Source organism: Euprymna scolopes, chromosome 22 (assembly GCF_053919585.1).
Source record: "Euprymna scolopes isolate OS-2025 chromosome 22, ASM5391958v1, whole genome shotgun sequence".
Taxonomy (NCBI): domain Eukaryota; kingdom Metazoa; phylum Mollusca; class Cephalopoda; order Sepiida; family Sepiolidae; genus Euprymna; species Euprymna scolopes.
In genome coordinates this window covers 47,044,022-47,071,292 of record NC_136503.1, presented here as the reverse complement: position 1 = coordinate 47,071,292, position 27,271 = coordinate 47,044,022, and the positions used below count along the sequence as shown (strand labels likewise).

At 31.6% G+C, this 27,271-nt stretch overlaps 2 protein-coding genes across 2 annotated transcripts in view; one reads left to right on the top strand and one right to left on the bottom strand.

Moving 5' to 3' along the window:
* Nucleotides 1–8,176, top strand: part of LOC145243409 (nicotinamide phosphoribosyltransferase-like) — a 73,677-nt gene extending 65,501 nt beyond the window's left edge. The window contains exons 8-9 of the mRNA XM_080106264.1: nt 2,017–2,139; nt 7,676–8,176. Of these exons, the coding sequence (XP_079962390.1) occupies nt 2,017–2,139; nt 7,676–7,771 (219 nt within the window). The 3' untranslated portion in view covers nt 7,772–8,176. The remainder of the gene's footprint in view (nt 1–2,016; nt 2,140–7,675) is intronic.
* A 3,472-nt stretch (nt 8,177–11,648) lies between these two features.
* LOC145243411 (pre-mRNA-splicing factor 18-like) overlaps nt 11,649–27,271 on the bottom strand; it is a 43,430-nt gene continuing 27,807 nt past the window's right edge. Inside the window, exons 8-10 of the mRNA XM_080106265.1 lie at nt 23,349–23,420; nt 16,552–16,707; nt 11,649–12,313 (exon numbers count right to left, since the gene is read on the bottom strand). Of these exons, the coding sequence (XP_079962391.1) occupies nt 12,230–12,313; nt 16,552–16,707; nt 23,349–23,420 (312 nt within the window). The 3' untranslated portion in view covers nt 11,649–12,229. The remainder of the gene's footprint in view (nt 12,314–16,551; nt 16,708–23,348; nt 23,421–27,271) is intronic.

Sequence of the window (27,271 nt, the reverse complement as noted above, 5' to 3'; positions counted from 1 at the left end):
TATTTTTTTATGAGACCATTGTCTACTTTCACCTAACAATTTATTAAACAAAACAAAGCCCAAAATATGACAAATTCAATTTTTTTGGGGGGGAGGGGGGGATTGCATTAGAATTATAGAACAACAAATAAAAAGCAAATCGAAAAGCCCCCCCCCTCCCCATAAAAAACAAATCTAAAATTTCCTTTATGTGCAAAAAAGACTAATTTTATTAGACTAAATCTGCACGCCTTACACATTTAAAATTTGACCTTTTTAGGTTTGACAGATTGGCTTTTTTAAGGACAAATTTTGCCTTTTTACACTCTTTCATTACAAAAAAAATATGGCAGCCAAAAACATAGTTCATGAAAGAGCTTAAAAAGGCCAATCTGCAAAACCTTAGAAAGGCCAAATTTTAAAAGTAATATAGTGGCCTCGAATAATAAATATGATAAAAAAAAATAATAAAAATGAAATTTTTTTCTGATTTTATTTCTGCCTTTGTGTCTAACAATGTGTTTTTATAAAAATAAATCGTTTTCATATTCTTTTGTATGACAAACAATTTACGCTGCTAAACTACACATTTACCAAAATAAAAAATAAATGCACAAATTAATATTTATAAACGTTATATTTTAGGTTCACAAAATCGTGAGTATTCTTAGGACAGTGATCCCTTCTGCCAAAATATCTGGTGGAGAGGGTATCAGATACTTCTTTTTTGGGGCGATTACATTTACATGTTTTTATCCGTTCTTTTATTTTTGAAATTGTTGTGGGGGTATCCACATTACCCATGATGAAAATGATTAGTATAGCAGGCGTGTTTCAAACGGAACTTCATGTCAACCCAGGCAACGCCGGGTATCCATGCTAGTGTATATATATATATATATATATATATATATAATGTAAATTGAGATGTTTTCTCACAAAATAATGTCTTGTATATTTATAATTGCTCTGGAAATATGAATTCTTTTAAAGATACATATGGGTCCTGGATATGACCTTAAACTATATCTGATGGTGAGGTCCCAGCTTGCAGGCTTTGGTGCGTGTGGAGCCACCCTTTAATGGCCATTGCTCGCAGGTCCACTCTGACCCAGACTGGTAGTACCTGTTAGGGTCCCAAATAGGGTTAAGCAGAAACCGGCTTTAAAAAAAAACAAATATACTTTATTAAAAAATTGTTCTTTAAAATCACTGGATTCGACATTAAATAACTTGAAAAGGGTTGATATGCTGTAAAACAAAAACAACCAACCAACCAACCAAACAACCATTAAAGATACATATGTCTCCGAGTATTATTATAGTTCTCAAATCCTAATTTATTAAAGAAATTAAGAATATTGATTTTTCATCTCCTCAACTGACCACTAAACTATCTTATAGTTCATCATTCTTGTGGCTTTCACTTGGTCACCAGATTCGAGCACAAAAATTCATCTGGTCTGATGGAGTATCCAACTTAATGCTGTTACTTGAGGTAACATTATTAGAAAGTGCATCATTTCTCTCATATGAGCCAATATGCGACCATGTCAAGGGGATCTTATTTGGGCTTTGAATGCAATGTTATTCTGAATATTCGGTCAGGGTTTACTTGTAGAGTGAAGTATCCGCTTGTCAGACTGTCCTAATAAACTCCTGTACAGAGAGATCAAAGACACCTGAGGATAGTATCTAGTAGGCATTCCAATACTCTCTACATATTCAACTGTGCATTGAGGTAAAAGTCAAGAACTACACAAGACATGCCGATATGTACTTTTTCATCATTGGCTTCAACAAAATATTCCTGGTGCAGAAGTTTCTGGAGAATATCAAAACCACATGTAGTCCCCAGCCACAAGTATATCCCGGTAATTGATTAGTATTGGCAGCAGCTAGGATTAGGGTTACATCAATATTACTCTCTCCTTTCCATAAGAAAGGAGGTTTTATACTAATGAAAAATAAATTTCATTAAAAATTTTATAACTTATGAAAGTTATGTTAACTGCTCAATTTAATTTTTTTCTGCAGTTAAGTGTTTCCAAAGATCCGGTGACAGACCCTGGTAAGAAGAGCAAGAAAGGTCGCCTTACTTTGGAAGAAGATAATGGTCAATTTACTACAGTACAAGAAGGAAATGGAGATCCTGAAAAAGTATGATTGTCAATTTTTCTATTATTTTTTTTTTACACACACACACACACACACACACACACACACACACACACAAATAAATGAAAAATTGTACATTCCAAATTTCAAGATGTTGACCATCTTACCGTTTATTTCTTTAAGTTTGTTAAAATGCACAATTCTTGACAGCACCTGTTACATAGCGCAGAATCATTCGTGTAATTATTATCTCAATTTTTTGCATTTCAATGTACATAAGAAATAAACAGTCAACATCTTGAAATTTAGAATATAGACTTTTATCATTTATTTGTATATGCTCTGCAGTTACAATGAGCTTCATAAGTTAAAAAGACTGGTATAAATAAAAGGTTAATATAATTGAATAAACATATTTCTCCATATACATATAACAAGAAGATAAAGAATATGAAAGATAAGAAAACCATGGCACACAAGTGTTGGGGTTAGCGATTGTCAAGGGTTGCATGTGGTCTTACAGAAATCCCAATACCAGCACATAACAGTATAAATGATGAAACAGAAATAATATTAATTAATAGAATGTTCAGAATAAATTTGACACTTTTTGGAAAAGAATGAAAAAATATATTTTGGTCAATAATTGATTTTTTCTCAAAATTCAACACGAGTCTCTTAGAAGATCTTTGGCTGAATACAACTCACTCAAAAAAGTCTTCACCACGGCCGCTAGATGAGACCTAAACCGAGAACACACTACCTTCACAGTGTCATTTAAGAGACACTTGAATACCAGTTTGATTCTGGCAATCAGCTTATCTTTGATCTTGCAGCAATATGGTGGATACATTTCCCAACTGTGCCCTAATTATAATTGTTCATGAATCAGGCAATCGAGAAGGTGGGGGCAGATGTTAAGACTGATGAAGTTGTGGAAGTTCTCAGACAGTCACTTCTGAGTTTTTCCTGGAGGTGTGACATGAAGCTGAATCTTGTATCCACATGTACATATAACCTTCCTGCAGCCACCCTCCCTATGTAGCACTTGACTACAGTGAACAGCAGCCCAATATAAGCGTCTGAATTGAATCTTGAGTCCTTTTTCCAATATATGAGACAGCACGATCTAGAGATACATTCAAAGACCATCACAGTTTGAGGAAACTTAGTCTTCATGCCATACGTGTGTATTGTAGATATCTGTTGTTCGACACAACGATGTGAAATTGATTTTTGCAAAAGTTCTTTTCATCTGAAAAGAACAAGAGTATCCCTGGCTCAATTTGGTGTTTAACCTTGTTGAGGAGTTTCTTGACTTTCACAAGGTGATTTTCTTAGGTCTGTATTGTCTTGCTGCACATTTTTTTTGCAGTTTCAATAAATTTCCGCATGTGGGACAGTCAGAATGCCTGCTATGCTCCTTTCTGTTGGTCATTGCTTCCACATCTTCATCGCAATCCTCAAGCTTTCATCTTACAATCTTCACAGTATTCAAGAGCACTTCTTTGCATGTTTTTACTCAGGGTTGCACATTATTGTTGTACTCTGCAGCATTTTCAAGCTGAACTGGTTGGGAAGTAGATGACAAACAAGTGTTCCTTCTCTCCACATTTGCGAATGGTCCTCAATTTTGTAGCCCTATTTCATAGCAATTTTCAATCATCCCATTCCAGTTTTCGAACAGTTGAGTGTTTTCCACTGGAGCCAGGATGTTTCCGAACTAGAAGTGGGGAGGATCTCAAAGTGCAAGATTCCCACATCAGTAGGAGAGGGTGGGGGCATTCTCTAGTTATCGGGTTAACAGCTGTAATCTGGTCTCTTCCTGAGATGTGTTAAGGTATATTTATTTATTCATTTGCGAACTGTTATCTGCATCTTCATAGTTGTTGTTTCACGACATTTCAGCCAACTATTCCTCTGGCTTTCATCAGATTACCACGATGGGATAGAAATGCTGCATTTCTTAACTGTATCTTCAGTAATTACTGCCTTCCATAGTTGTTGTTGTCTCATCACGTTTTGGCCGACTAATTCTTTTACTGACTTTGGGTAGGATTAAAACCACTATCTTTAGACAATGCTTACCTGGAACTGTAGAGACAAAGGCCAGAGGAATAGTTGGCCGAAACATTGTGAAACAACAACTATAAAGATGAGGATAACAGTCCGCAACTAAATAAATAAACAAATTACTCATCTCAAAGGATTTCAATACTAAAATAATATGCTCTTAAGGGTTCAACATGACTGATGAAGCTTCTCCCTAACTTAGGTTTCAAGGAGCACTAAGCTGCAGCTAAAATTTCCAAATTTTGTGAATCTGGCACAAGTCATGCTGCAGGTCACTCTCTTTCATTATTACTACTGGTGCTTTATAGTCATCCATTGTCTTCAGTTCTAAAACCCACAAATAGTGCATAGAAACAACTATCCATTCTACTTTACCATTATTGAATTCTTCAAATGGTTCTAAAATGAAACAATATAAAAGAGTTATCAAAAGTGTCATACCTCGTAATTTTTACACAGTAAGCAAAGGTGTGTTGAATAAATAATAATAAAACAATTTGATAAAATAGGTGTTGTTTAAACATAACATTGCCCAAGAGAAAGACTTTCTTTGTTATTTTTAATATGTTGTACACTAGATAAAGTATGTGGTATTGCCAGCAAAATAAGAATAATCCACTATCATATATGGTAAGAAGTATAAGTTATTCAATCCAAAGTGCTCAATATCCTGGATAGAGCAGATAAGATAAAAGGCTGCGTCATCCAGGAAAACAATGTCAGTATTTTGTTATACTATTTTATACAAGAAAATCTTCTCTATATTGCCTAGGGATCATAAAATAAATAATAAAATATTATACCTGGTAAGTCATACACAGTAATAAGAATGCTCAATATCATAGAGTATGTGTGTTTAAAGGCCACATTGTCTGGGAAAACTAACAGCAATATGTTTTTGTAATATTATTTTATACAAGAAAATCTACTTGGTTTTGTCCGAGATAGAATATGATGTATAGTCTTCTAAAGGTGCTTAATATTCTTAAAATAGCAGGTGTGTTCAAAGGCAACTTCATGTCTTATTTGTTTTAAGTCAGAGATGGCTTCATAGCCGTGTTTGAATCTCCTGACAGGCAGTAATCGTGACTCCCTGCACTGATGATTCCCGAAAGGATGAAACATTAAAAACAACTGTTAAGGGATTAAATTTGAAAAATTGGAACTTGGCATGCGTATGTTGACAGTGCTCTGCTACACATGCGCAAGTATACATTTATACGTTAAACTGCATTAATGTTTTAAAGTTTTGATATTCATCTGTCCTTATGCCATATGGTAGTGAATATTTTGGTTTCAATCATGGCAAGTTCCAATGACTCAAGTTATATTTTCTTTTTAACTTTTGAAATCACTACTATATATTGGGTACAATATAATAATAATTATTCCACATCAATAAGCAAAATATTTAATTGTTTATGAGACAATACAAAATCTTGTTTGAATACAATCTAATCAGCAGCACTGGAAATAGACACCAAATAGAAGAGAATATCAAAAAATTACACAGCAAATGAACACCTTGGGTTAAAAGAGGCAAATGTAGTTTACTAGCAGACCGCCCAGCGTTGCAGTCATAAAATATGCTTGAATATAATATTTTTATTTATGTAAATTTTGCGTTTATTATTATAAAGTCCATTCTCTATTGATTATTATATTGTACCCAATATATAGTTGTGATTTTAAGTTAAAAAGAAAAATATGACTTCGGTCATTGGGACTTGCCATCAACTAGACTTGAAACCAAAATATTTAACTCTCCAGCAGTATTCACTACCATATGGCATAAGGACAGATGAATATTAAAACTTTAAAACATTGATGCAGTTTAATGTATAAATGTATATTTGCGCATGTGTAGCGAAGCACTGTCGACTTATACCTGCTAAGTTCCAATTTTTCAAATTTGACCTCTTAGCAGTTGTTTTTACTGGCTAAAAACCAAATCAATTTTTTCTCCCACAGGTCCATATCTCCTATATCAAATTTCGGTACTTGTACAGTTTAATCAAGGCATTAAAAAATGAAAATATCGAAAAAAAGTTTAAATTGTATGTATCTGTTATGGAATGAAGTTCTCCAAAACTAAACTGCTGCTAAAACTAAGCTTGTTTCCGTCAACAACTAAAAGAAACCTTCTCTACCACCAATAGCAATGGCCAAGAACACATTGCCTGAAAGTACTTCTTTTAAACTCCTCGGCCTAACGTTTACAGAGAATATGAACTGGAATAGATACATTGAGAGCATTGCCAAGGCTGCTGCAAGGAAGGTTGGCTCCCTCTACCGTGCTAGAAAACTACTTACACCTGACAGTATCCTGTACCTCTATAAGGCCACCGTTCGCCCATATATGGAGTACTGTTGTCACATCTGGGCTGGTGCATCTGCTGCTTGTCTCTCGCTCCTGGACAGGGTTCAAAAGAGAGTCGCCAACCTAATAGGTCCTGAACTGTCATCTGGGCTTCAGCCTCTGTCCCATCGACGAGATGTTGCATCCCTCTGCCTGTTCTACAAATACTTTAATGGTGAATGCTCTGACGAACTGCAAACACTTGTACCTCCCCAACGTAACTACCTCCGACAAACCCGACAAGCTACTAAGTCTCATCCCTTTACAGTAGAGATCCCTAGGTGCAAGAAAGCCTTTTACTCCAATAGTTTCTTCCCCAGAACTGCAGGTCTTTGGAACTCCCTTCCAGGATTCTGCTTTCCCAACTGTACTGATATGCAGAAGTTCAAGTGTAATGTGAACAAACATCTTTCTACTCATCTCCCTTCATAATGCCCCCTGCTAATCAAGTCCCTGATAGTAGCCCCTACTTCAAAGTGTCACTGTGCCTTGTTTGGGGTGAAAATTAAATTTAAAAAAAAAAAAAAAAAAAAAATTCACTTAATTTTATCGATTAGTTTTTTTTTTTTTTTTTTTTTTTACAGTGAAAAAACAATTTGTTATGATAGTGGGAAAAAAGTTCGATTTTTAGGAAGAAAAGCTAGTATTAAAGATGGGGAGGGAGTGTCGGCACTTTACATTGAGTTATCTCCCCGTCACATGTTCAAAAAATCAACGCACTGTCATTAAAACGTTTTTCTGCTGTAAAAAAAAACAAAACAAAAAAAAAACAAAGACTCAATCAAGTAAAGTGAAATTTTTTTTCGGAGATCTTCAGTCCAAAGCGGATATGTACAATATAACCTTTTTTCGATATTTTCTTTTTTTAATGTCTTGATTTAAACTGTACAAGTGCCCAAATTTCAAATCTGTAGCCCCAAAATTTACAGAGTAATTTGGTAGAGATATTAATTATCATGAGAAATTTTAACGAATTTAATTATAAATAAAATGAAATAAAAAAATTAAATTAAAAATAAAATAAAGATATAGTAAAAAATATATTAAAAAATGTGTACAAAAATTGAAATTAAGTTCTTATAAAAATAATAAAGATATAATGTATATATATATATATAACACATGTCTATTATTTTCTTTTTGTAGGATATTCTGGTGACTGTCTATGAAAATGGCAAATTGCTGAAAGACTACTCGTTCGATGAAGTTCGGAAAACAGCTGCAACTGAATTTTTGTGCTGATAAAAAAAAAATTCACAGAAATGTACAGATAAATAATATTGGTCAAATTATATAGATAAGCATCAAATCTGATTATATCTTAAAGGTTAAAGTCTTTTGGAGATTGGGATCCATGATCTTTCCTCTTTGATGGAATTTTTCTAAGATAAAATACCATTTCAACTTTCTGGTATTTTATAAATCTTCATCTCAAAATTTAATAACGATCAACTTGAGAGATTTAAGATTATATTTCACTTAGCAAATTTATTTTACCTTCTGTGAATGTACAGCCAGGGGACTTTTTAAAATAGAGAAAAAAAAAATTCTGAAAGAAAAGGAAAAGTTAAATTTAAATTTGTAGAATGCCGAATATTCCTTTAACTCATGGAGTTAAATTCCAGCATGAAAAAAAAAAAAAAATAAGATAAAAGAGAATGGAGAAAAGTCTACTCTTTTAGAGAGATGCCTCATTTTATTTTAGGGACCCTAATTTTCTCTCCTTCCTACTTTTTGTCTTTTCTTCCTTCCTCTTTTCCTCTGTATTCCTTGTATATTTCACATCTGTTATTTTTCAGACTTTTTTTTCTGGATGAGGTTAGATGACTTCTTTCATTTTCTTTGTTATTTTCTATCATTTGTGTTTGGATTCATCAATCCGAACTGTCCCATGTCTTTGATCACCAACTTGTTCCAGTTCCTTCATGGCCTACCCATATATATATATTTTACATTTATGTTTTATTTTATCATTTTTTAGGAGTGTTCAAAGGTAATTTTACATCAGAATTAAATTTTGAAAGAGATTTTGTTTTGTTTTTTTTCATTAAAAATACAATTAAATACATTATTTTCTTTTAATCTAATCTAAATTCTATTTTTTTCCTATTTTATCTAAATTATATATTTTTTTTTAATTCTAAATTATATTTTTAATCTAAATTATGTTTTTTCTTTTAATCTAAATTGTATTTTTTTCTTTTAATCTAAATTATAAATTTTTTCTTTTTTATCTAAATTGTTATTTGTTCTTCATTTATATTATAACAGTAATTTTTTCATCCAATATCTTTTGACACTCTGTTTTTTATGTACAAAATACAAATTAACAATTAAAGAATATTTTAAATGTATGGCTGATGCAATTATTGAGAAATGTTATTTTGAAGTAAACTATACGCAATTAACTTCTGTTGGTTTTTGAGATTTTAATCTTTTTTTTTTTTTTAAGTGATAATCTGAAAAATTCTCAGCAACCACGTATTTGCAAAGTTTGTATTTGTAACATTTTATATTTTTAATAAATTTTACAATAACAACATTGTTTCTGTCTTATCAACGCAATTTATTATTGCTATTGTTCTTAGGAGTCTATTTACAACCTAAATCAATGCTGCATAGGGGACATGTAATACAATTTGATGAGGAGAGAGAAGAGATATTCATACAGTTCTGTAGATTCTTAACATAGCGACTGAGAGAGGGTGATCAGTTCTTATAACACAGGAGGAGGGAGGAGAGACACATTACTTAAGATGGAGAGGGGGACACATTATTTAAGATGGGTTATACAAAGTTCATTAATAACGATGATTTCACATTACCTTCAATTGGGTAGAAAGACAACACCAAGACGGCAGTTACAAAAATATGAGATGTTCTTTTATTCCATTTAACCGGTCGAAATGATGATGACATCCAGGAATTCAAAGTCGTTTCTACATGTTTAATGTTCTAACCCTTCGCTTCTAAAGGGTGACCCTCCTCATGTCAACTCTGTGCTGACTTCGATCTGGACTCGACTGCCCCTGATCTTCGTCTCTGTCTAACTCATCTTCGACTCTAGCTCCTATATTGAGAATTCATTTCTGCCATGACGTCATCGACCCACGGGGCCTAAACATGCGTGGTTCGGCACGCTTCCAAACCATTTCTGCAGACAAAGAATTCTCACTCCTATTTTCTTCCTAACCTATTTTTCAACATATTTAAATTGCATTGTTCTTTATTTTCTAGCTGACCTTGTTTTAATTCAGTTTTCATAAAAAGGATTGAACAATCAAAATTCCTTTTACAACAGCATATCTAAACTATTTTATGTGAAACTGAACAATGCTAAATTCCACATTTCATTTCTAAACCTTGCTTACAAAGTTCAAATCTCGGTCTATCTTAATCTCATTTTCACTTATCTAATGTCTTTCTTACAAAAAAAGGGGAACTTTTTCTTGTAATACATATACTACTAGCAGGTTGCATGGCATTGGCCAGTCATACCCCCCGCTTTCTGTTTTCTTTTTTTACTTCGCTTATTCTTAGCTTTTCATTAAACAACCACACACACCTACAAACACTCGGGCAACGCCGGGTACCAAGAAGACGACCTCAGAAACAGTATTGTGGTTAGTGACTGTTGTTGAGCAGGGAGCACATGGTTGTACATGCATACTTTTGACCAAAAATCTTAAATTTCTGTCTTTTTTCTGGGCCATCTCCATTCGGCCACCTACATAATGGCTAGTCTTATCTATGAACTCAGTTCTCAGGAGGCCTCGGCCATTGTTCTCAACAAAACACAAGTGATTTCTAATTACAGCAAGTAGCTGTTTAATGAGACGCTTACTTTTTTTTTATCAAAGAGTAATCAGACTCTGGCTGGCTGAACTCAAAATCAGATATTTTTATTTATTTATTTATTTATTTTTTTTTACATGGTAGTCACCACTTATCAAGGCCTGGAAGCCACTCGAGGATAAGGGTTATTGCGTGTACAGTAATCAATGAGATAGTATCGTAGTAATCGTTAGTATTGGAGATTTGATACAGTGTCTTACTTAAGGGGGCGGTTCATCAGGAATTTGTTTATGTTGGACTTGAAGATATCCAAGTTGTAGTCAGGTGGAAAACAGGCAAATGAAAGAGTTCCACAGACGTGCACTTCTAAGAAAGAAACTTTGTTCATGGAATCTACGTTTTGGTTTTGGCACAGATATAGAGTGGGGGAAATTTTTTTTTTTTTTATCCGTTCTACATCTCTTCCCTTTCTCTCGGACAAACATCTCTCACCTGGATCAAGTTGCACCAAAAACATGCAGCCTAGTGCATGTCTACATTACATGAATTGATTTCCTCTGCAAATTAATCAATGAAATAATCTGAGGTTACTTTATTAATTTTGGTGTCATCCTCCCAAACAATTTGTCTGGTTGGCAAATGTACATCAGTCGACAGCTAAGGGCCTGGACAACAAACATCAAGGAAGACATGGCTAAACTCTCAGCTCCACAAAGGACTGGCTTTCAATGTTGAAATTGCAATTGGTTAGCCGTCCTGTGCAACCTTGCTCAGAATTGCTGTCCATGCTGTTTTGAATGTAGTGCAGGCCAAATATGAAACTGGTTCAACCCAGTCAGATTGAACACTGTTGCAACAACATCATAGTATTTTAGAAACTTGTCGACCCTAGTAGACTATTGTGCGCACTATAGCATTTGTTGATATTTGATATTTGTTGATATTAACACTAAAACGTTGAATGATCTTAAATAAAACCAAACAACAGATTTCATAATGATGGACAACTAAGAGGCAGACTGAAATCAAGAAGCAGTTTCATGACAAAAGAGGGCCTCGACTCGCCGCAAAATGACAGATGGAATGACTACTTGAATGAAGTGCTTTAAGAACCCAAATGAATCTCCTAAGGAAATATTGAGTTACCCTGAAACAAGTAAAAGCGTTGGAAGGACAATCAGCAACCTCCACAGGTGGAAATTTCAGACAAACAATGGAACACATCCTCAGGGACTTCAGTGATGAATCAACTTGTATTGACCAAAATTTGATGGACTTTAACCTTGATGCTCAACAATGAATCCAGTATTAACATAAGATATACTGATGACTGAATAAAATGATTTATTTTCATTTTATTGTTGGTTCAAAAAAAAAAAAAAAAAAAAAAAAAAAAAAAAAAAAAAAATTAGAATTAAATATTTCAGAAATAATTTGTTAAAAAAATTTGAAATGGAGAAGTCTTTTTTTTAACATGAATTCAAATTTTTTTTTTTATTGTTTTTGGCATGATCTTGGTCATCAGACTTGCAATATATTTCAGCTGCGACCTTTTTCTGAAGATGTCCATGGAGGACTTCACCTTTAGTTATTTTTTTTTAACACCGTATTGTCTATGGAGATGAAAGTTAAAAGTTTGTTTTCAGCAAAATTAAAATGAAAGATGAATTTCCCAATGTCATCAAGGCAAAAAAAAATTTTTTTAAATAAAAGTTTGTTTTCTAAATTTTTTTTAGTCAATTCTTTTAGGTTTTCATTCAGCCTTGTTCCAAAGATAACATCATGTCCCAATGACAAATGTTAGGCACGTTTGTATAGAGATAGAAAACCTGTGCAATAAAGTTTTTTAGGGTAGGGACTCTTTTTTTTTTTTTTCTTTTTTTTTTTTTTAAATTTTTATTGAGATTATCTGACCGATTCATAGTTGACACTCCGAGATGGTGCAGTGGAGAAAAAGTGTTGGCACTGTGTCATTAACCGCTTCAAAGCCTGAAAGGAGAGCAGAAAAATATCATGAAATATCTGAATTACATACGAGGGTCATTACAAAAGTAAAGCCTCTTAATATTTTTTTTTTTTTTTTACTCAAGTTTAAGAGCTACATATAAATGAGCAACCTTTTGTGCTCCAGAATTTATTTTTTCTACAGTCACCACCATTTTCAGTGTATTTTTGCCAGGAATTCAATGATGCATCTCTGCTTCTGACACAGCCATAACAGGGGTTACTTTCTTAGAGTCTCATACAGTCAATATTTGCACCAGAGAGATGAAACTTTCAGGTCATGAATGCATAAGTTCAGTCATCATAACAATACAATTTGCAATCCCCCTCCGATTGGTTCAGAGAGAATTAAAAAAAATAGGAGGCATTACTTTTGGAACTCATTTTGTATAATACAATAATATGATGATAATATTTACGTATAAGACAATAATGCTTGAACTTTAAATTCTCAAAGCTTTTGTATTGAATACAATGAAAAAAATTCATAAATCAAACAACTCGTGTTGTTTTCTTATTCATTCTATAGAAATTGAGCTCCCTGTCACTTCGGAGAGATATTTTATAATATTTTTGAATTTAGTATGGATTTATTTTACACCTTATTTTTTTACATCTTTTATTTTATCTTTTTATTTTACACCTGTCAACAGCAGAGAAAACATGAAAGTTACACTTTTGATGATAACTTCAGTACCATCCATAATAGAGATTTATTACTTGGCCCATACTGTAGCCAATGAGGTCCCACATGACTTTGACTTGAAAAATTTCTGTTAAAATCAAAATTTTGAAAAAAAATTTCAATTTCAGAATTTTCCAACTTTGATGTATGGATCTAATTCTTTTCTATTAACTGTAATTATTATGCAAAATTTCAGCTTGATCAGATAAATAGTTTACTAGTTATCAACGTTTCCATGACATAGCTCCTGGAATACTTCATACAATATAGACAAATAAGATTTAGCCCCATCTTTATGTTGTCAGGCAGACATATGCAATCTTATGCCTAGCTTATGCTATTATAAACCTTATGAAGACAAAAAATCCTGAAGTACATCTGTATTCAAAATCTGTGCCAGTAGCATAAATAAATATATGATGGCACCATTTTTTATGTGTTATATTTTGTTGTTTTTTTTTTGTTTTTATTTTGTTTTTTAGACATCCATCGTCTGCAGAGGAAATTTGGTTGACTGAGTATGGCGCTTCTATATTATACAAACAAAAAAAGTGAAACAAATGGTACCTAGGTAATTATCAGGTCTCAAATAGTAACGTCTCCAAAAGTTACAGAAAACGATAATGTAGAAAATAATTATTAATTAAAAAAAATATATGTAAAAGGAAACGAAATCGCTATATTACACTTACTAAAAAAAAAGAGATAAGTTGACAGGGGAGATAATTGTGTTGCTTACGTCACATGATGAACGTAATTCAAAATGTCAGATAAAATTTATTCCCCATATAAACTTTATTGAAAACAGTTTTTCATTAATAATTATTTTTCTACCTATCTGTTTTCTGTAATTTTTGGATATGTTACTATTTGAGACCTGACAAATACATAGGTATTGTTTATTTCACTTGAAATTTAATATTTTTTGTTTGTATAATATAGAAGCGCCCTGAGTATTCTACTAAAAATAAAAGCATGATTATTCCTTCTAAATAAAAAAAATAAAAAAAAAACAAAGATTCCTTCTAAATAAAAAAAAATAAATAAATAAAAAACAACAAAGATTTCTTTTGTTTCTACTCTTTTCTCCCTCCCGCCTCATTCCATTCTGCTCTTTGAAGCATACCAATTAAGGAAAAGAGTGAAAAAGTTACAAATGTTTTGTTTTTGTAGGCAGACACAAATCTACCTGCAGCAATACGCTTTCTCCTTCATTTGAGAAATGATTGAAAAGAAATCAATCAAAAAAGTGTAAAATAACACTTTGAAAAAAAAAAAAAAAAAAAGTTCAAAATTAAATATAACAAGTTGAATATAAAAGTCATCTGGTCCACTGAAAGGCTTGAAAATCAAATTCACAGAGCCTGACATATGGCTAGTTAATTTCTAATATCGAATGGAAAGAGAGAAGAAAGATCAACCTGTTATCTAAATAATAAATTCAAGTCAATTTTCCCCCTCTGTCTTCAGACATAGGTTTATAAGCAACGTCTTCAAATTCTAATCTGCTCAACCAGTCGACATTGTTGAATACCAGTGGTAAGTGAAGGTTTAGGATGACTGGAAACGATGGTGAGATAAACAGAAAGCACATACAGCGCCTAGAATTCCCAAAGGTTACCCATCTGGTACTAGCCAGGCTCAACATTGCTTAACTTTGGTGATCTGACAAAAACTGGTGTGTCAATGTGATTATGCCATACAAAGAAGCAAATAAAACAGAAATAAATTACTCAGTGGCAATAATAATGAAATAGAAACAATGTTTTTTGTCATTAACATCTTTTGTTTGTCTTGTTTTATTTATATAAAATGTATTAAAAAAAAAAAAAACGCAAATATATCACTGATTGCAAAAAAACAAAAAAACAAATATATCACTGATTGTAACAAAAATAAAAAACACAACTATATCACTTACTAATTGCAAAAAAAAAAAAAAATACAACTATACTACTTACTGATTGCAAAAAAAAACCCTAAAAAACACAAAAGTTTGGTGACAATAGCAAAATGTAAACAGCTCACTAATTTAGATGATTAAACTAGGAAATAACACTGTCATCATAGGTGATATGCAATAGCTCAAATGTTGTACATATGTTTTAACGATTTTGACATGCTGAACGTATTAGTGATGTTTTCAATGTATGATTAAACAACGTAGTCCAGTAGGTTCAGGTCGATGAAGGAGGGGGGGGGTCAGTAAAAGAAGGGTACAAAATCGTAACACGCCTTCTGAAGCCAAGCCTGGGTCTGTTTGGACTTGTGGGCTGGTGCAAAGTCCTGCTGCCACACCCAGGGTCTGCCAGCAGTCACCTGATTGCACCAGGGGATCACTACACTCTTCAGCACATCCAGGTACGCTTTGGTTTGGACTTTCAAGCCAACTTCGAAGATGTGATGTGGCATTATGTGGCCCTCACTTGAAACCACGCCAAAGACCATAACCAAGGCCGGAAACTTCGTTGAGCTGTTCGCTCAAGCATTGAACAGTCTGGATTTACATTTTGAGGATGCTGGCAATGGTCCTGTTGTCATAACTTGGATTGGTAGAGAGCATGAGTTTTACAGCGGCACATCTCCAATCTCGCTTGTTGAACATTGTGTCACTTTCAGACATGATAGAAGGCTCCTATCACTATATGAAATTTGTACACTACTGATCAACTAGTAGATGGTCTGCAACAAAAAAGGAAACTGGTTTTCATCAAACAGAAATAGAATAACGTCGTTTTTTTTCTAGGGTGACAATTTTATCATTCCACCCGGTACTCTTAGACATCCTTGTTTAGGGTGAAAAAAAAAAAAAAAATAAATAAATAAAAATGAAGTGGAAACTTTTTCTTTTTTTATGAGCAGAGAAAAGACTTTAAATTTTTAGCTTGGGGAGGGAGGCATTGATATACTGTAAGTATATTTTACCTAAACCTAAAATGAAATTGAAAGAAGTAATATAGTCAAATGTGAAAACTGTTCAGTTTTTTTTTTTGTTTATTTGTTTTATTTTAGGAACTGGATACAATCTAGAAATTTGTTGAAAAAATTTTTGAAAGAAAAATTGACAAAAAATTGGTTACACATCTTCATTTACAACTATCCAGAAAATGGATGCTCATTTTAAGTCAAATTGATCTACAACTCTCAAATGTAAAATATTTGATAAATTTTTTTATTTCCTTTTTGTGAATGTTTTTTTCAGTCTGTTATATCGACCGAAACATTGTGACCCCCCCCCCCAAAAAAAAAATGAGAACAAGTAATTCTTAATTTTGTTTCTATGAAAAAAAAAAAAAAAAAAAAAGCACACGAGATGAGAAGATTGTCCCAAGTAGATGTAGAGTTACAACATGTGATTATTTAGAAACTGGAGTTATGTTATAAAAAATACTTTTAAAAAAGGTGACATATAAAAAGATCTTAACTGAAAATGGGTTAAAATATCAACATTTAAACACAAAAGAAATTGTTTTTTCATTTTTTATACATATAGAATTTTTATTTTTTACTTTTTTTAAATATAGGTTTTTACACTTACTTGAATATATTTTCTTTGTGTTTCATCATTAAGTACATGGGCAACATATCGTGAAGAAATTTTCTCTCGTCCTGTACGGGCATGGATACCAACCATGGTGACACCAATAGGCCAAGGAGCATTGCCAATAGCCATCTCAAGGTAGGCGTCATTTGCCTGCAAAAGAAAAGGTGAAATTTAAAAAAAAAATGATACAAAAAAAAAAAAAAAAAAGAGAATAAATAAAATATCAAAACAGTAAACTTCAGAAATAAATCTATTTGACTTTCACCTCTTTTAGCAAGTGGAAGTTGTGTAAAAAAAAAAAAAAAAAAGAGTTAGTTTTTAACTTGATCTCTTATTTATTTGTGATTCTTGATTTATGATAACCTCCCCATCCACCTCTAACAACTTGAACTCGGATCAGGATGATATGGTTGGAAATTATACTGCATCAATCAACACAAATATGGCTTGTATTTTTACAAAGATTGGAATTTTTTTAACATTAGTTTTTTGCTGCTTTTCCAGAATTCCTCCTATATTTAAAAACAAAAATAAAGAAAAATCAGTACAATGTACATACCTGTAACAGAAAGAAAATATTGTATTCCAAAAGTTACGTAAATTAATCAAGTAGTTTTATTTTTAAAAAAGAAAATCAAATTTTATTTTGTGGATAAGCGAACAGCGACGACATTGCGACACCGTTGAAAACAGGCTGAAAAGGGAAAGAACTCCAGATAAATTAGAATAATATTTTTAACATGAGGATGTTGAAAATAAAAAACTCAAATTAGCTTAAAAATGATCTTCTTTATAAAAATAAAACCGTTTGATCAATTTATGTGGTTTTTGGAATATGATATTTTCTTTCTATCATGAGTACATACATAATACATTTTTTTTTAATTTTTGTTTTTTAACATAAGGGTAATTCTGGACAAGCTTCAATTTTTTTTTATTGGGTTTGCAACTATGTTTCAACAGATTTTTTTTTGTAATCTTGGATTCTAATATGTTTTCAAATTCGGAATCTATTTTTTTTTTTTCAAGAATTCTATTTTGTTATGTTTTAGTTAATTTAATTTCTGGGTTATAGTCAGCTAACGTACTTCCTAACTTTCAGCGTGCCTGCTACCAAAAGTGATGACAAGGCAAATCAGTTCCTTTGCTTTTTTTGCTCACACCCCTATTTCCTCTATGCATTTAGTATTTTTTCATTATGTTTTTCTGATTATTCTTCTTTTTATTCAATAATTATTGGAAAGGTTTTTGGTCTTATTTTACTTAAGAATTATTGAAATTAGGGGTTTTTTTTTGTTTTTTTTAAAGAATTATTGAAAATTTAAAATTATTTAAAACTATTTTGGGAATATTTATTGGATACATGTTTTTATGATGTTTGAAATTTTGGTATTTTGATTTCAATAATTTCAGTTGTTATTTTAATTTGAATAATTTTATTCTTATAATTTCATGAACATATATTTATCATAAATCCAAATAAAAAATGTTTATTTTTTAAATTAAAAAAAAAACAAAACATTTTTATAGTTTTATTAACACATTTCTTATAAAATTTCAAATAAAATAAAACTTTTTAAAAATATTGTTATTAAAAGTGCAAATAAAGACTAATTTTGTTATTTTTATCTTTTTATAATTTTGTTAATTTTTATTGTATATTTTTCAATAATGCTCTTTTTTATATTTATATAAATATCTTTTTTCTTCCTGCAAAATAGTGCGCAAATGAGACCACTGAATGATTCAAAGTGATAATTGAAGTACATTTCCGCACGGAAATTCTATAGCAAACCCCACTCTCCCCAATGGTTTACTTCTACTTGCACAGCTATCATTGCTCAAAGGCAGTATGCATATCACAGATTTATCCGACATAAGTCCAGTACGACCAGACTAAAGTTTATAGAAATGAGAAGTAATTGTAAGAAAGAAATAACGACAGATAAGAGAGAATATACCGAAACCATCAGAAAATGCATTGAAGTGTAGAAATTAGGAAGCCGTGATTTTTGGAAAATCTACAACAATGTAGTAAATAATGGGCCATCAATAATTCACTCCGCTATCCAACAATCATGAGGTTGTTTGCATGGCAACTGAGAAAGCTAACATGCTTGCCCATCATTTTGCCTCAAACTCTACTTTGGACCCAGCAAACCATTTCCTCCCTGATTTTCCTTTGCAGACAGAAACCATATTAAATGATCTGAAAATCACCCGTTCTCAAGTACATGATATCAAGCAAAACCTTAGACACCTCAAAAGCATGTGGACTTGATCTCATCCCGGCTATACTATAAAAAAAAATGCTCTGCTGAGGTTGCTTCAGTTCTCTCCAAACTTTTCAACAAATGCCTTAATGAATCTTGCTTCCCTGACTGCTGGAAAACTGCTTCTGTGGTACCAGTTTACAAGAATTCTGGCGAAAGAACTGACCCATTAAATTATCCCCCCTCATTAGCCTCCTCCGTCTTTTCGCTAAAATATTTGCATCCATAATTAATCAAGTTCTATTCCACCACCTTAAAGTTGCTAAACTTCTTACCGACCAACAATATGGATTTGAGCAAACCCGTTCTACTGCAGATATCCTAAATGTAATCTTTGAACGCATATACCATACACTGGATAAAGCAGGGGAGGGGAGAGCAGTAGCCTTGGATATATCTAAGGCTTTTGGCAGGGTATGCCATGATGGTCAGATCATATGGTATTACTGGACAAATACTTAACATAATTAAATCCTTCTTAAATAAGAAAAGAATCCTTAATGGTCAATATCTTGGACATTTATTATTCCTGATATTCATAAATGATGTCCCTGATAAAATTGTCTCTAAGATAGGCATATTTGTTGATTACACCATGCTCTATAAGGGGAAATATAAGGGCATGAGGCAAAAACGAATGAACACATATCCAACGCAATGGTGGAAACCCTAGAGGAAGACCTCCAGTTTGTAGTGGAATGGGGACAAAAATGGATGATAACGTTCAATTCTGCCAAGACTAAGCTTGTTTCCTTTAATAATTACAAAAAACTTCTCAACCACCAATAGCTATGACTAAAGATACATTACCTGAAAGTACTTCGTTCAAACTCCTCAGCTTAACGTTCACAGGGAACATGAGTTGGAACAGATACATCGAGAGCATTGCCAAGGCTGCTGCGAAGAAGGTGAGCTCTTTCTATTGTGCTAGAAAGTTATTTACGCCTGAAAGTATCCTGTAACTCTACAAAGCCACCATTCGCTCATGTATAGAGTATTGTTGTCACATTTGGGCTGGTGCATCTGCTACTAATCTCTCACTCCTGGATAGGGTTCAAAAGAGAGTCGCTAACCTAATAGGTCCCAAACCGTCAGCTAAGCTTCAACCTCTGTCCCATCAATGAAATGTTGAATCCCCTTCCCGTTTTACACATATTTTAATGGTAGGTGCTCCAACAAACTACAAGCCCTTGTATCCCCTCAACAAGCCCCCCCCCCCGCCAACAAACCTGACAAGCAGCAAAATCGCACCCCTACACAGATACCAGAAAGCCTTTTACTCTAATATTTTCTTCCCTAGAACTGCTAGACTTTGGAATTCCCTTCCAGGTTCCTGCTTCTCCAACTGTACTGACATCCAGAAGTTCAAGTGTAATGTAAACAGACATCTTGCTGCTCAACTCCCTACATAGTATCCCTGCAATTTATGTCCCAGACAGTAGCCTCTTACATCAAAGTAGCACTGTGTCTTGTTTGGGGTGAAAATGCAATAAAAAAAAAAATAAATAAAATATTTTTTTTATTTTATTTCAATAAATCGCTTCACAATAGAAATACTGAAGAACAATAAAAGTGAAGGAACTGATTTGCCTTGTCACCACTTCCGGTAGTGCTATACTGGAAATTAAGAAATATGTTAGCTGACTTTAACCACTTTCTGTTTATTTTTAGATCGCTAAAATGGAATGTTAAGTTAAGAAAAAAAAAATATAGAAATTTTTGACGCCTTATTTTTATTTATCTAATTTGTTTTTAGATTTCTACTGACAAGGTATTGAAATTCTTGATGTTGGTTGGGAAAATGTTACAAATCACAAGAATAGATTATTAATTAAATAGTTATTTTTTTTATTAAACCTTTTAAATTTGAAAAAAAAAAACAAATATAAAAACTTAGTTGCTAATGATATATATATATATATATATATATATATATATATATATATATATATATATATTGGATCTTGGAATGTAACTATACTGTTATTCTTTTGTATATGTTCTGCTGTTATATTTAACATACATTGAGCTTCTAAACAAAAAAGAATTCATATACACAAAGAGTGAAATATAGTTATAAAAAAACATATTTTATCAAAATGACATATATAGAATGTATATATATATATATATATATATATATATATATATATATATATATATATATATATAGAGAGAGAGAGAGAGAGAGAGAGAGAGAGAGAGAGAGAGAGCCATACATTTGGTGAAATGTTTTAGCTTTTTCCATATCTCATTTTATGTTGGTTAATAATGTCCAGTTTGGATTTTTATCAATTAAATTTTAAAACGTTTAATTCTTTTTCAATCCGAATATTTTTACAAGTTCAGTAACAAAGAGGTATTATTTATAGTCCCAGCTGTACCTACCCAACATTGTCCAGAATGTAGTGAAGTTATCTTAATTTTTAATTTTTATTTGCACATTTTTAAACTTAAGGTAGACAATTCCTACTATACTCTTCAATTCAAAATACAAATAATCCCTATGTTCATTTTTATTTTGAGGTGATTATTTTAAAATGTTTCATAATAGTTATATGAGCTAGAATAAGTAATTTTTTTAAGTAAATTGTAACTAGGTACATTATTACATTTCCAACAACACAGTACAACAATAACAAATAGAAAATTGGATAGATAAAAGCAAGGTTTGCTTTTTCAGCTTCAATGCTGGGTATAATTTTGAAAATCTGACAAGATAACTTTATGTTAGATAGACATTCTATATATGTCATTTTGATAAAATATGTTTTTTTATAACTATATTTCAATCTTTGTGTATATCAATTCTTTTTTGTTTAGAAGCTCAATGTATGTTAAATATAACAGCAGAACATATATAAAAGAATAACAGTATAGTTACATTCCAAGATCCAAATATTTATTTTTCGTGCAAAACAGCTTCTCCAGCATATTATAATTTTGGTACATTTTTTACAAACCCCGTTTCATTATGCAGGAACAAACAGTTATTATTATGTTAATACCATCTTTTTTCATGCATATACTTTTCAGAAAATTTTTTTGCTTAAGTAGAAAAAAAATGCATGACAATATAATGTTGCAAGAAGAAAAACGTTCATAGAAGACTCAACATTGTGTGTCTGTATCTTTGTTTTATATATGTATATATATGAGCAAATAGTTAATAAAATATGTTAAAAAACACTTTGAAATAAGTTAAAAACATATTTAATCTGAAAAGGAAACACTAGATAAATGGATAGTCCTTAATCCGCGGAGTTTCGAAGAAATACTTTCCTTCTCATCAGAGGGTAGGAATTAGCAAAATGCGGGATCGGATTTTGCATGCAGAAGTATTTGATGAAACAACAAGTAAGTCAAAGATCTTACTTGAAAACAAAAAAAGTGAAGCAGAGGGAATATAGTGAAGAAAAAGGTGATTACACATGAATGGATAGTCTGGTGGAAAATAAAAAATCCAGTGATGGTAAAATCCAAATGTAAATCTTCAAGAAAGTTAAAAGAATTTCCATTTGTACAAGTAAAATCCAAGGAAATCTTATACACACACACTAGCAGACTGCCCGGCATTGCCCGGTTGTAAAATATGATTAAATATGATATTTTGATTAATGTAAATTTCATATTATACTGGACCCAATACATAGTAATGATTTAAAAATTAAAAAAAAAAAAAAAAATGACTCATACGCCATACGTTTAGCTTATGATTTATTATTTCCTATAATGTTAATGCCTAAGCCATGAAAACATGTTTGCTGCAAGGTTAAAAATTAAAACATGGACCAATAGCTATTACATTACGCCTGCATATTCGCAATGCCGTCATTTGACCTTCACCTGGCAAATTTCATTTCTTTAATTTTCACACTTTTGCACCAATTTTCCTTGGCTAAAACCCAAATATAAAGTTTCACATGGGTTCGAATACCCTATATATTAAGTTTCATGTTTGTAGACCAAAAACTGACAGAGGAGTTTGGTAGGCAAACTTTTTTAAACAAACGTGTACATAAAGATATATAGAAAGAGGTTTGTGTTTACTATAACTTTTTTATGCAAATATTGCATAAGTATAAATCATATAGAATATTTACATGAATATAATTACACATAATAGTTAACTAAAGATGATCATCCCATAAGAAAACCAAAAAAAAAACTGATGATATTAAAAACTTTTTTCTATTTATTTAAAAACAAAATACAACTTTGTTATATAACGGGTCATGGAATTGCATTCATCTGCAAAAGATTAAAATGAATGTTTAAAAGAATATGCAAATTAGCTGGATCTTTTGCAGATGAATGCAATTCCATGACCCGTTATATAACAAAGTTGTATTTTGTTTTTAAATAAATAGAAAAAAGTTTTTAATATGAATATCAATACACAAAAAAAAAAAAAAAAAAAAGATTTAAGGAGCATATATATGTGTGTGTGTGTGTGTGTAGGTAGGTGGATGTTATTTTTGTTTTGAATGCTTACTTTTTAAACTGTAGGCAACTTACTTTGATATAATCTCTGTCCATCATGTTTTTCACAATTTCTACCATACTCTCCAAAATATCTTCTTCAACTTTCTGTAAATAGACAGATATGAAATCATTCACACAATGGAAATTAGTAACAATTCTATTGGATCCGGTTCATTTCAAGAGTTCTTCTCCATGTTGTTTTATGAAGGTAGAGTGACTGAAAACATGGGTCGCATAAAGAAGAGACGAAACATACTGATAAACGAAACCGCCTGCCATGATTTACAGACATGGCATAAAATTCTTGGCACTGCAATATTCCAGATATCAAAACGTTGCCCAATGTGGTTGACGGAATGAAAATAAAAACTTCAAAAAACTTGACAAACTGTGACGTTTGTACATAAAGTAAAATGGCAAAGTATCAAAACAAGATACCAGACAAGAAGGTCACGAAAATCCTATCACTGACACATTGTGATTTGAATGGTCCCATGCAACCGACGGACAGAGAAAACTTCAGGTATGCATTAAATGTTGTAGAGGATTATTCCGGTTTAATAATGGTCTATTTCTTAAAGAACAAATCTGATACCTTGCTAGCAACTAAAAATATTTAGCTGACATGGCCCCCTACAGTGCAGTAAAGTGTATTCGCTCTGACAATGGTACAGAATTCACAAATAAAGACTTTGAACTTTTATTAATTAACAATCATATCAAACATGAAAAATCGGCCCCCAATTTACCTCACCAAAATGGAACTGCAGAAAGATCATGGCAGACACTTTAAATTGGCAAGATGTCTACTCATTGAATCAAAACTCCCCAAAAACCTCTGAACGTATGCATTAATGACTGCTGCACATATATGCAACGTGTCCTGTAACAAAAGACTATCTAGAACCCCATATGAAGTTTTCTGTAATGGTTAGCCAAAATTAAGCAGAATGCATGTAATTTGTTCAACTTGCTTCACATTTACAGATAAGAAAAGTAAATTAAATACCAAAACCGGTCGCGAACTATTCCTTGGGTACGGTAAAAACAGCCCAGCCTACTTAGTATTTTTTTCCAGAGAAAAATAAAATAAAAAGAATTCGATGCGTAAAATTCACAGACACATTTAATTTAAAAGACGAAAATCTATCATATGATGAGGATAAATTAATTTCCTCAAATTCATGAAACAAATGATGATAATGAAGTAGCTATTGACGAGGACAAGAGTATTAATAATGATGACAGCGATGATGCTGATGCTAAAGTCCAAAATTCATCAGAACATTACCCAAAAAGGAATAGAAGATGACCCGATTTTTTTGTAGTCAACAATTATTAAGTTGACTATTGCTATTCCATGGATAATATGCCAAAAAGCTTTAATGAAGCAATTAATTCAGAACATTGTCAGCAATGGAAAGTAAAATAAATGTTTTAACAAAAAATAATACTTATTCGGTACTGCCTCTCTCAAAGGATAAACATGTCATTTCTTCTTGATGGTCTTTACAAAAAAGACTACAGTGTCAGGTGTTGAACAGTATAAGGCTAGATTTGTTGCTAAAGGATACTCTCAGATTTACGGTATAGACTATTTTTCTACGTTTTCACCGACTACAAATCTAACCATAATCAGAATTTTACTGCAAATCGCATCGCAAAATAACCTTAACAAATGGATGTAAAAAATGCTCATTTAAATGCCCTAATAGACTGTGAAATTTATATTACCCCTCCAGAGGAATTCATAATGAAAAATAAAAGTTACATGTGGAGGCTTAATTGTATGGTCTGAGGCAGAGCAGTCAAATCTGGAATACAGTATTTCATGATTAGATGATTGAACAACAATTCAAACAATGCCCAGTGGACCCCTGTTTGTATACCAAAAACAAAGACAATAAACTACTGATTTTAGTTTTATGGGTCGATGACATTTTAATTGCATCAAATTGTGACATAATGTTAATCGATGTTAAGAACAGATTAAATAAAAAAATTCAAAATGACCAATCTTGGCAAGATATCATGGTTTTTAGGCATACAAATTACTCATGAAAAAGGAATTATTAAAATGAATCAATCGAGGTACATTGATAAAATCCTATTAAAATTTGAAATGCAAGAAACACTCTACACCGGTCAAAAATGATATCAATAAAAATACAGAAACAGAATGTGAAATAATTGACGCTAAACTATACAGAGAGATAATAAGAAGCCTTATCACCATATGACTGCTATGAGATGGGACATATGTTACAAAAACTATCACAAAAATTTTCAAGATGTACAATGGAGTATTTAAGCTATACAAGTCTTTTGTTATTTAAGAGGAACTAAGGAACAGAATTTAGTATTTATAAAATCAACAAGTCTCCTAAAATTAGAAGGGATTTCAGATTTAAATTGGCAAAACAATAAAGATTGAAAAAGTATACCTGGATATTGTTTTAGACTATCAAAAAATGGGTTTACTATTTCATAGAAATCTAAAAAGCAGCAGATTGTATCTCTCTACAAGTGAGGCGAAATTCATTGTGCTTACACATACTGTGCAAGAAGCGCTATATCTAAAAACTATTCTAAAGACTGTTTTAGATTAATTAATTGTGATAATCAAGCCAGCATAGACTTAGCACAGAACACAGTAATTCACCAAAAATCTAAGCATATAAATATTAAATATCATTTCATAAGAAACGAAGTAAAAAAAGGAATCCATTATTGTAAATTACATTGCATCAGAACAAAATATCGCCGATATATTTACAAAACCGGCAACAAAAATAAAATTGAAATGTTTTTGCCTCTAAAGTTGTCAGAATTTGACTTTAAATAACTTTTCACAAACCCACATATATATTAAAAAAAAAAAAAAAATTGTCCTGAGCAAGACATTAAACTGCATCAATTTTGTTTGTATTAACACTTAACATACAAATGTGTAATAAATGTTAAAACTTTTATTAGAATCAAAAATATTTAAAAAAAAAATAAATAAAATGATAAAAAATAAACAAATGAAAAAAAATAAATAAAAGAATCACTTTTTTGAGAACATTTTTTTTTGTCTGTCTTTTTCTTACAAATATTTTTTATGTGCTTATTTTAAGGCGCACATAAACTAAAATTGTAATTTTTACTTTTATTTTGTGTACAACACTTTTTCTAATATACTAAAAATTTGACAAGTCTTTCCTATTTTCTCCTTTTGCTTCATTTCAATTTTACTTAACAAAAAAAAAAAATTAATAAATACTTTTTCGTGGATATATATTACATGTATATTTGTATGTGCATATATATTTATAAATGTGTGTGTGTGTGTGTGTGTGTGTATTTTAGAATGGAAATGCATAATAAAAAATGGCTTCAGTTTCATATGCTCACTTTTTCAAGATAAAAACAAAAATCAATTTTTTTTTTTTATTTCTCTTTCCACACACATATTTTTCTTTGAAATTTGAACAAAATTAAAAATGGCTTCCTTTTTTTTACATACTCAAATCTTAAGATCCAAATGACTTCTGTTCTTATTTTACATGCTGTAACTTACATAATCGAGTATATATTGCTCTTTATTTGCAAAATTATAAAGTCCAGAACCGGTACAGAACAGTGACCCACTGAAAATTTTTCATATCCAGGACTTGTATAGAATAGCTACCCATCGGAAACTCTTCTGAAATTAAACATTGCTTTCATATCTTTGCAATCACATTTTGTTCTTGTTAGCTCCTTACATCAAATAGCTTTATGCCTTGTCTGGAGTGATTTCCTTAAATTTTTCTTTTTCAAAAGTAATTGGATTTCATTAAATTAATTTGATTCCATTAAACAATTACATTAAATTTAATATCAATCATAGATGTTTGTAACACAGAAAAGTGTAGACATGAAAAGATAAGTCATAAAACATGATTCATGTTATCTTTTGAATACATCTGGAT